The sequence below is a fragment of the Musa acuminata genome, chromosome BXJ3-6 (assembly GCF_036884655.1).
Source record: "Musa acuminata AAA Group cultivar baxijiao chromosome BXJ3-6, Cavendish_Baxijiao_AAA, whole genome shotgun sequence".
In the NCBI taxonomy this organism is placed as follows: Eukaryota; Viridiplantae; Streptophyta; class Magnoliopsida; order Zingiberales; family Musaceae; genus Musa; species Musa acuminata.
In genome coordinates, this window is record NC_088354.1 from 38,863,211 (window position 1) to 38,874,807 (window position 11,597).

Consider the following 11,597-nt stretch of genomic DNA (forward strand, 5'->3'; position numbering starts at 1 on the left):
AAAAATATAAAATCTATATACTATCACTCAATTGAGTATTAGAGTATTATACAAATATACACACTCTCTACGTATAAACATGTAAATTTAAACATAACCCAACACTCAGTATTAGTATACCCATTAAATTGAATGGTCATTTGTAGACTCGACAGTATTAGTATACCCATTAAATCATAACTCAGTCTAAATTGAGTTTTATTTACTTTTAATACGAGACTGAATCTAAAACTACATTTATACTTGTTAACTTCAGATTTGTTCCTGAATTTTAGAAATTAAGAATGAGAGGTCTTCATGCTAAATGGAGTCCTAAACATCTAAGCAAGATTGCACAGTGTAGCTCAATCATATTAGAAACACATAAAAAATTTTAATCTTTTATATTAAATCAGTGAAGTGGATATTGTGATGTGTGCATGCCTATAAGCTCTATGATAATAGTAGATATCCATGAAGCCCATGACAAACCCAAAATAATATTTTGTAAATACAAGAGGAATGAAAAAAGCGAGTCGAAGAATCTATAAATCCGAGTATAAATAAACTAAGATTGGATAGAAGGAAAATTAGAAACTAGTAATGTGATTAGACTTGCTGAAGGCCTTCAGAAGTGGATACAGAAGGCTGACCACTTGATTTCTTCACTGAGTCATTCATTATCAGAAGGGGGCGACAAGTGGCCGATAGAAAGAAAGCTCGGTGACAGCAGGGAGTCGGCATGCACTTAGCTGGAGGCCACCATCGCCATCATCATAATGACCCAATACGGCGGCATCCCACACTGCCACGTACTGATGTGGCCATCTCACCACCCAGCCAGCCTCATCTCGTGCCGTGCTCCAATCTCCTCCCTTCACTCGCTCCATCGTCCATGATTACCAATTATAGAATGTATTCCCGAAGCATGCAAGCGGGTGGGTCGTCCTTTTCATTCGTCCGATATGTCCGTAATCTTCCATTTTTAGACCATTATCTCATAGGAATTCATATGTCCGTTATGTCCTACCGAGTTACTAAACGTCGTCTCAGTGCACCGGTACGTATCCTCTTGTGGTCCCACGAGTGGGTCCCCACGGCTGCCTCCAAACATAGGGTAGGCAGGCGCAACGGGTAAATCCGCCAGCTGGCGCGGAACGCGTGACTCAACTAACTCCCAGCCCCGAAAGAAAGTGGTCCCCTGTCGTTGGCACCAAGTCCCACCAGGTCACGACTTACGGCTACCCCTCACCGACGTGCGATCTTGGTTCTTCGAATCGTGCCTTAAGAGGCGACGCGGGGCCCGCACCTGCTATGGGCGACTGACAGCTCACATTCGTCTCCCCTGCAAGGCGAAGGTAAAGAGTTAGACGCGTCAGCTCTGGACATGCGTCCCCGCCAACCGTCAAAGCTGAGGACCACCGGATAAATACGCCCGTCATTAGAATCAATAACGATGATGCCATCACCTCGGAAACGTCCGGAAGGACACGGCTCCCGATGCTCTGTCACCACCTCACCTTTCCGCAGTAACCGTTGTTCCATCACGTCCACAGGAATAGGATAACGGGCCCCACGTATCACGGGCCGCTGTTAACGTCGCCACGACGGATGGCCCAGATCGCGCGTTGAGCTAAAACTACCTTCCGATCTACCGTTCGCTTTCTCGTGCACAGATTTGGTAGGAATCGTACGTACGCGCAAATTGCAAGGAAAAAGAAATCGCCGCTCGCGGATAAATCGCGGCGAAGAATGGGGCCTTTCGACATCCTTTAAGCACGCGGAGGAGGAGAGGAGGTGGAGAGCGCGTTCCGGCGAGCGAGAGAAGCGGATGAGTGCGAGAGAGCGATCTGAAAGCCCCTGATGGATTACCGCTTTGCCCCTGTCGGACTAATCTATTCCCCATCTTTGCCCTCTCCTCGTCCCCTCGTCGGCGCCAACCACACCTCCGCCCGTTTCTGCTCCCGTTAAACCCTCCTCCTCCTCCTCGTCCCCCTCCCGTAAATCGCTGTTAGATCTACGGCAAGGGATACGGCTTCTACAATTTTTTTTTTTCTGAATAGGGAAGTCTTTTTTTTTTTTCTTTCTGTTTTTGGTACATTCTTTTCGGGCGATGGTGCCGACGGCGAAGCCGAACTTGGTGCGCAACCTCATCGTCCGGGCGCTGCTCTTCTTTGCTTCCATGTTCCTTCTCCGATTCGTCTACGTCGTAACCGTTTACGGCGGATCCTGTACTGCCGGGGACTACTGCCTTTTCTCCCCGCTGGCGGAGCCCCTCACCGTCGCGGGAACCACCGGCGGTGCCTCCGCATCGGCCGCCGTGGCATCCGCTCATGCCGGTCACGGATCGTCTGCCACCCCTACTGTTCGCGCCCTCTGGACCAGCCGGGAGTGGCGGAAGGCCGTGGATTTCTATTCCGCCGTGTTCCAGGATCTCGTCGCGGAGGGCTTCCTCTCCCCGGCCTCCAAGTCCTTGTGCGTCGACGCCCCCGCTGGCTACGAGGTCCTTGCCCTCAAGGAAATCGGCGTGGCTGGTGCGATCGGCGTCGCCAGGAAGAGCGCGCCGCCGTTGGTGGTTGCCGGTGGCAACCTCCTCCGCCTGCCGTTCAAGAATGGCACCTTCGACTTTGTGTTCGCCGGCCAGAGCCTCGACCGGAGCAAACAGCCCGCCGATCTCGCTGCAGAGATTGCGAGGACGCTGAGACCCCATTGGTTCCTGGTCGTGCTCACTGCCTCCGGTGGCGATGCCTACAGCCTTCACGCCCTCGCCAAACTTTTCCCGGGCTGCGTAGCTGTGCGATCGCGGGAGATCAACAGCCCAGATTCGTCGAAGTCTCTTCGTGAGATCGTTTTCCAGAAGGAAGATGGTACACACATTGTTAGCGCCGACGGGAATTCAGATTCCAAGTGTCCGATCCCCGAACACAAGCTCCAGATTCTTCAGTCAGCGGAGCCTCTGATCGAGGAGGAGCCTCTAAAGCCATGGATCACCTTCAAGAGGAACATCCAGAACGTCAAGTATCTGCCATTGATTGCGGATATAAGCTTCAAGCAAAGGTATATTTACGTGGATGTCGGGGCACGGAGCTACGGCTCGAGCATCGGGAGCTGGTTCAGGAAACGGTACCCTAAGCAGAATCACACCTTTGAAATCTATGCAATTGAAGCCGATCGGGCGTTCCACAAAGAATATGCCACCAAGAAAGGTGTCAATTTGCTGCCTTACGCAGCGTGGGTATGCAATGAGACATTAACCTTCGAGATTAATCATGACCCTGATAACCATGATGTGGGTAAAGGGCGAGGAATGGGTCGAATCAGGCCTACTGGGGGCTCCAATGGTCGTGTCACATCAGAGGATGTGCACCCAATCCAGGGGCTTGATTTTGCTGCATGGCTGAAGAAGACGGCGACCGAGAGGGATTACGTTGTGATGAAGATGGATGTGGAGGGGACCGAGTTTGATCTGGTGCCGAGGCTTTTCAAAACAGGGGCTATTTGCTTGATTGATGAGCTCTTCCTCGAGTGCCACTACAACCGATGGCAAAAGTGCTGCCCAGGGCAGAGGAGTCCAAAGTATCCAAACACCTACCAGGAATGCTTGAATCTGTTCACATCACTCAGAAATGCTGGAGTTCTTGTTCATCAGTGGTGGTAACCAGTAACACTTGTGTTGTCACACACGATTTGTGCCATTCACAGGTGCTGAAATACATGTTCAGTTTTTCACTTTTATATTACAGGTATTGCTTTTATGGTTTGATAGGATGATAATCAAGAAATGTGTAGCTATGAACAATCATAGTTATGTAGCTGTTATTTTCACAAATGAGGAAGCCAATTCTTTTACACTGTCATTTAATTAGTTTTTTAGTATGTAACAAATCTTTGCTGATTTATTTTAGCTCTGTGCCTTATTTATCCATCTTGTTTAGTGATAATGCTTTTGCTTTTGACGAGAACGAATTTATAAAAAGGGTTGTGGCACTTTGTAAAATATATCATCATATCGAACAATTCTCCATGAGGTAGTTTCTACTTTTACATTCCTCATATAGAATATGTCTACTTGTTTTTCTTCTCCATTGTACTCCTGTAGAATTTTTACTGACAGGCATTGTTGAGTATCCTTAGTTAATACAGAATCATATATCTAGAGAAGCCTAAGCTGACAAGCATCCCTGAAATGATATCCTTGTCAAATATTGATTCGTGATCTCTTTTTAGTCTGTGTCTGAAAATTGTATAAAACATCAAAGAAATAGAGGATGAATACCATCATTCATAGGCAGGTATTTACTGACAACTTATATGGTCACTAGATTGATGGTTGCAGTGGCTATTTGTAAAATTATTGGTCATACATAAATCTGACTTGGATGTGAGAACATCAATACCTGCTATGCTGAAGTGTACATGTAGCAAGTTTTTCAACAATTTGGTTTTTGACATGATATAGCCCCTCCTTGCCGGGACTCAAAAAAGTTCTGAATTGTGCTTTGTGCTATTGTATTTTCAGATCTCTTTCTCTCTCTGAAATGTCACTAGTATGTCTTAATATTTGGACAGAAACATGCATTACTTCTTTACTTGATACTCTTTTCTGTCAGGGCAGGCTTAAGCCATACAGGTCTTAATTAAAATCTTTAGCAACATTTATGGCATAATGCTTTTGCAAAACATGATTTCTTTGTTTTTGGTTAATTGTTTTTTTGTTGACCAAGAAATGTTCTTAATTTTCATTCAAGTTTCAGCAATTGTTTCAGATGCGTAGGTTGCTCGACATGAGGGCAGCATATCTTGTGGTGGTAGTTTTTAGAACAGGTTTATAATTCATATACCATCCGAAGTGAAGCTCAAGGATAGAAGAGTGGTATGTTGCATACCATTTGAAAGTTCAATAACAAAAGAGTGGAATAGCCTTGTGCATCTAGGGCTGGATAACTGGATGTCTTTGTAGTCATGTGGAGGAGGGACAAATTTAGACAATTTGATGATTCATCATTAGCAAAGCATATGATATCAACAAAGCGGAAGTAGTCTCTGCTGCTTTTCTAAACCTACAGCCTGTGATGTGGGATGCAATCATGTAAATTTAATTATCATCATTTTAATAATGTCCCATGGAGATCACTTCCTGATTTTCATCAAGAAAGAATCCTAATAGGTTATATAGGTTAGTAGTCAAGTTTCTTGCAGCTAAAATGAAAAATTTTGTAGGTGAGGAAAATAAGGGAAAACAAAAGATTTGTATTGGTGAAGGATATTTATGGATTTTGTGATATTAGCTACCTGGGATATTTAGATATCCAAGGGTAATCATAACCTTTTTTTTTATTAAATCATTTTCAATTCTTCCTTGGTCTCAAACTATCACTTGAAAAACACATTGGCTCACCTTGTCTCTCTGGACCATTTACAAATTTCCTTTTCAATAACTTACAACTTCAAATGATTTATTTGTCCTCGTTTTAATTTTAGTTGATATTGTCCTTAATTGTCATTGATAATATCTTATCATGTATGGTAATACCATTTCATCAAATTTCTTTTTATATGCTCTTCAACTATCATTTGGGCAACTCAAGTATCTATTTATGAATCTTGTTTGATATATTTTAGGAATGGTAAATCAATGCTCATAAGTCTGCTCTGAATCCTGCAATAAAGAGAGAGAGATTTATGACCCAGGTGATAGTATGCACATAGCAATTAATGTTGTATTTCTTTTTTCCTTATGCAATGTGATTATACAGTTTATTGCATTGAACTCGCCTTAAATATGCATCTCAACTTCTATTCATATTATGTCCTCCTGCAATAAACAGAGAGAGATTTATGACCCAGGTGATAGTATGCACTTAGCAATTAATGTTGTATTTCTTTTTTCTTTATGCAATGTTATTATACAGTTTATTGCATTGAACTCGCCTTAAATATGCATACTATACCATCAATCCATTTTGTCAAGAAATCAATTCATAGTATGTATGTGTGTGTGTGTATATATATATATATATACACATATATATACACATATATATACACACACACATATATATATATATATACATATGTATATATGTATACATATGTATGCATACATACATATACATATATAAATATATATGTATACATATATATACATATACATATATATATATATATATACATATACATATATATATATACATATACATATACATATATACATATACATATACATACATACATATATATATATATATATATATATATATATATATATATATATATATATATATATATATATATATATATATATATATATATATATATATATATATATATATTATGCATGCATAATCAATCATTAAACTGGAGTGGTGTAACTTGTGAAATCCAATTTGCATCATTTACTTGTTCTCAGGTTGCATTGTGAGTAGACAAAGAGTCACAGATGAAGAGGAAATAGTTGGATTACAGGGAAGATCTGCATGATTACTTCTCTTTCTACAAAGCAAAGAATGTGCACAGCTACTTTTTCTTTTTGTCTTGTATCCAAGGAATCTGCAGCCTAACAAAGCAGCTATATGCTGCTCCACCTTTTTACCCAATAAAACCTGCCATGTAAATGATGAATCCACAAATAGTAATTATCTTGTCAGTAAAAATTTTACTAGCATGCAAATTAAGTTCCTTTGTGATTTTATTTTGACATGGAATAGTCTTTCTATTTGTAAGGGTGGCATTGGATTTGTTGTTTTATGATTTGAGTTTCACTTTTTTAAGATTCCTACATTTCTCATTTTGTTTGAGGTGACATGTAAAATTACATATACATGGAACCATAGAATCATGTCAATTCAGGCCGAGCCTAATTATTCCCAACTATGCTCAACCTTGCCTTTTAACTCATATCCATCTTATTATATTGTTCAGGCTCAATCTATGAGATGATGATACCTACATTTGATGTCTAGATGAAGATAAGCTGATAAGGATTCTCCTACATTGATCTTTTTCAGACTCCATATTAGTAAGATTTTTTTTTTTTTTTAACATTGATCCTTTTCAGACTCCACATTAATGATTTTTTTTACCATTAGGAAGATAAACTGGTGATAAGAAAGCTGGTTAGGGATGTGTCCTGCAATAATTGCATTAATTGAATACCTTAGAACATGATTTGATGTGTAGGAATAGACCTCTAATGGTTATTAGGTTATGAAAGCTATGTCAAGAGAGAGAGAGAGAGAGAGAGAGAGAGAGAAAATAAGTGCCAGCTAGCAACACATTCTTGTGTCTTGCTGCAAGAAGTGCATGAGATGTGAGATCATGGGGAGTCCATGCACCAAACTACAACTTTTGTCTGTGTTCTCAGATCTCAGGACACCAATTCTTCTCCCCCATCCCAAACTTTTTAGTGTCATTGATTCAACAGTAGTTGTTTAGTCTCACCTTCTGCTCCCATATCATCATCTTCGTGCATGCAGTTTTGTGATGTCTTTCTCATCAATCTTACCATGATCTTCTTCTCCAACAAACCATGTCATTGACAACCAATCATTGATCCATATTCTAACCTCAGCAAGACCCCATGATTCTGTGCTACTCCTTATTCTACATCTCTAGACTGCTTGTCCCCACACCTCTTAGCTGCCACTGCAGCATAAAATAGTGGATTCTGGAATCATATTCACTATATATATATTCTCCTCAACAATCTGTTGATATGGATCCAAGAGCTGTAGTCAAAAGATCCAATTAAACAATTGCACCTTATTAGCTGTATACCCTCGTCTTTAATCAATTCCCTTAGCCTCTCTCTCTCTCTCTCTCTCTCTTCTCCTCAAGGGATTTCTTCTGTTGTAGCACAAGTATCAAATTTGATCTCTTCCCTCGGGCAACATGTATACTACTGTATCATTGTTTTACTAAACCTGCAAGGCTGCAGCCACACGTTTTCTGGAGCCACGCACAACCTCCCTTCTTACTGCAGCTCCACTTTTCTTAGGATGGCAAACAGATCGAGCAGAAAATTCTCATTATCTTTTGTTCAGGTTGATCAGATTTGTCAGTCGTAGACTGCACGAGGAAGATACAGATCTCTCTCCACTCAAGAAACAAGACACAGCCAGCATGCGGATCAACAGTGAGCCTTTGGTTTGGTTCAGTTTGATTTCTCCTGTAGCAATCTACCGGTTGGATACTGATTCGACAACGTTAGATCCTTTCGTAGCTTTTTCTGTAATGTTTTCTGTTCATGGAGCAAGACAAATGTGGAGTTACAGGTTGTCGATCGATTGCATGGCTGATCCCTCGTGAACAACGATTCTGAACGAGCTGATCATTCTCTTTATTAGATGAGAAGATCATCGTTAAAAAGGTCTACAAGTTCTACAGATTTGCTCGTCTCCATGGAGGATGGAGGAACGGATGGTTACACGAGTCTGTGCTGCTGCTGCTGCTGCTGCTAGCTTCATGAGTCTTCGCAGATTCTCTCCAGGTGCGGCCGCCATACCCCGACCCGGCCGCTCCTATGGCGACGATGGCTCGGCTGCTTCTTCTCCGCGAGGATCTCTGTCGTGCGTGTGTTCTCGGCATGCTTCTTCCTCTTGTCGTCGCTGCTCTTCTTCTGGTCGGGCAACGTCGAGGTGGGGATGAGGAAGTAGATGTCGCCCCGCTTCAGCTCCGACTCGGGCGAGACGATCAGGATCCGGCGGACCACGCCCTGCGAGCTGCATGGCTTGCTGAGGACGTGGTCGGGGTTGGCCGCCAGGATCTCCCCGGCGGTGACGTGGCGGCTGTACTCCTCCACTTGGCCACTCAGGTGCACCACGCGAACCACGTCGAGGGCGCCGCACGGCAGGACGCACGCCAAGCAACACCGAAGGCTGTTGCCCATCTCTATCACCTCTCTCTCCTCCTCCCGTGCTTCCACCCACGGCTTCTCCTTCTTCTTGTTGTTGTGGACGTGGAAGGGGGAGGTGGCCGTGGTCTATATAAGTGGGGTGGGGGGGTAGGACGCCATGGCCAATAAAGTAAGCTCAAAGTCGTGCTCCCAAAAGGACAAACTGAGTCGTTGCCTTCATTAGGTGGAGCTTCGTGCGCTATATTCCAGTCCGTGTTAAAAGATGGGCGAATGGGGTTCCCAACCTTATCCGAGTGCGAACTAAAAGACAGATGCACCCTTCCATCGCTCCGGAGAACTACCACCATCAACCTCATTCTCTTTGTTCTCCAGGTGTTCGAAGTTATTCCCCAGAGAACTGCTACCACCGCCCCGTAACTGTTTGATCTCACACCACCACCTCGGAAAACCGCATGTTTGCCGATCCATATCCGTCGACATTTACCTATATAATGACATCGGTTTTAGCACGTATCGATAAGTTAATAGTATGAGTTCGTCTTAGTCTAAGAGACCATATGATGTATTTTCATGCATTTCAAAGGCTGTTTTCATACTCATCAATGCAAGTTAGATTGCTGATGAGGACAAGTGCGCAAAGTAATGGTAGCCATAAAATACATGTGTCATGTACTCGTTCTTGTACCACAATGATTTCTCCATTTCATTATAGTCTCTACTATCTAAACATGAAATCATTGTGCTTAGGTCAATGTAGGTGTGGGTGGAACAGTGTTCAAGCTTGATTAGAATAGCATGCAATATATATACACGTCCCCCCCCCCCCCCCCTAAAAAACGTGGCTTCCTATAAAACCTAAATCTAGCTTCTGTTTCACAAAACATTTAAGATATGGACATCTTAACGTTAAAATTTTAATATTATTAATTTTTTAAAAAATATTATTTTATTTTAATAAAATTAATACGTTTGGTGAACGAAGTAAAATATCATTTTCTATTGACACAAAGTATAGAAAGCATCTAATTATCATGAATTAGGTGGTGGACCTATGAATATAAAATTATTTGATAGAAGTTAATATTTTTTATTATTTATTGATGAATATAATTGTATGAGTTGGATACATTTTTTTAAACTAAAATCTAAAATATTTGATAATTTTAAAAAATTTTAAGATATTTATGAAAAAGCAAATGATAAATATATAAAGATCTTTCAAACAAATTGAGATAGTAAATTTGTATATAATGAGTTTAAATTGTTTATAAAAAATAATATTCATAGAAAATTGACAGCACCATATGCATTGAAGCTAAATAATATAGTTGAACGTAAAAATCAAACTAGCATTAAGATGATAATAAATTTACTTAAAAATATAATAACACTCTCGTTATAAATCTATCGATCTATCTGAAACAAGGGTCGATGTACATAATCTTAAGTTTATTTGATACAAATAATAATATTACTTAAAACTAACTCATATTTCTTCGGAGAAAGTAAAGTAATCGAATCGAGATCTACGCCTTCTCCTAGAAGCAATGCCAAGAATCATTTTTGGAGGTACATATGGATAAGGCAAAAACAAGCAACTATACCACACTTTTTATTAGATCACGTATATTTATGGCATTGGTGGAAGAGCACATGTGAATGTTTTCCTCTACTTAACTCGTGTGCTAACGTGTTACTCGTGTCTTGCTCGTGGGTATGGCTCGATTCCCCTAAAATAAGGGGGACTCTTCATTAGATTAGGTGGTCAAATCCCCTTTCTCACACTTGTTTGTCTCCATAGTTTACATTCACCAACACCAACATCGTAGAAATTTGACCTTTAGAGAGAGAAACACACCAAGTGAGACTGACTGATTTGGTCTCGAGCTTCACGTATTTAATAAGACGGATTTTATTTATTAGGAAATAAATGATAAACATGATAGCAATTCATAATTTTTAATTAATTTTGCAGCATTCACTCGAGAGTGAGTGGTTTAAGCTTCAAATTATTTACGTCGAAATAGATGTTTAACCATTATATCTTTATTTTCTTAGTATGTTCATCAATACTTAGAAAGAATATATGGGAATATATTCGGAGAAACGTTTCTGTTTTCTTCGCAGCGAGCTTCGTGTTCATCGGGGAACGACAAGTCAAAAGCAAAAAGAAAAAACAGAAAACAGAAACAAAACAAAAACGTGGACGTTTGGTCGTACGTGCTACGCGAGAGAGGACGAAGCTTCGGGACGGCGCTCACGTTTCCCGTTTCCCGTTTCCCGTTTCCGTCCCCCCACCCCACCCCCCACCCTTCGATTCCCGCCGTGGCACTCGGCCCCGCGCCCCGCGTTCATCGGATGCTCCACACTCGTCGGGACCCACAAATCGACTCCCATTAGAAATCGTCGGATTCCGCGGGCCCACAGCTGGCCCCACGCGCACAGACGCGACGGGACAAGGATTTGGTTGGGTGACTTGGATTAATTAAGATTACAACGCTAAGCATTTATTAGCGGCTTTCATTATTACCCCAATCCTCCCCACTTCCCCTCTCTCTCTCTCTCTCTCTATGGGCCTCTTTTGGCCCAAATCGAATAACAGCTAATTGAAGCCCATAATACAATGGGCTGGGCCGAGTCTTCACGGTTAGGACAATTATATGATTTCATGGGCTGTTATTTATTTTAATTTGAAGCCATCGAGCCATGAACCCAAAAGCCCAATCCGGATCGTCCTTTTCTTACCCACTTATCGTTTCGTCGC

At 41.6% G+C, this 11,597-nt stretch overlaps 2 protein-coding genes across 2 annotated transcripts; one reads left to right on the forward strand and one right to left on the reverse strand.

The window, feature by feature from the left end:
* Positions 1-1,732: 1,732 nt before the first annotated feature.
* On the forward strand, positions 1,733-3,828 carry LOC135641299 (uncharacterized). Its single transcript, XM_065156604.1, has one exon. The coding sequence runs from the start codon at positions 2,093-2,095 to the stop codon at positions 3,635-3,637; it is 1,545 nt and encodes a 514-aa protein (XP_065012676.1). The 5' UTR covers positions 1,733-2,092; the 3' UTR covers positions 3,638-3,828.
* Positions 3,829-6,796: 2,968 nt separating this feature from the next.
* LOC135641300 (uncharacterized) lies at positions 6,797-8,940 on the reverse strand. The gene has a single exon (XM_065156605.1). The coding sequence runs from the start codon at positions 8,864-8,866 to the stop codon at positions 8,441-8,443; it is 426 nt and encodes a 141-aa protein (XP_065012677.1). The 5' UTR covers positions 8,867-8,940; the 3' UTR covers positions 6,797-8,440.
* Between the last annotated feature and the right edge of the window lie 2,657 nt (positions 8,941-11,597).

Bases quoted from the DNA above. Each gene is read 5' to 3' on its own strand.
- LOC135641299 (XM_065156604.1), top strand. From the start codon at position 2,093: ATGGTGCCGACGGCGAAGCCGAACTTGGTGCGCAACCTCATCGTCCGG.
- LOC135641300 (XM_065156605.1), bottom strand. From the start codon at position 8,866: ATGGGCAACAGCCTTCGGTGTTGCTTGGCGTGCGTCCTGCCGTGCGGC.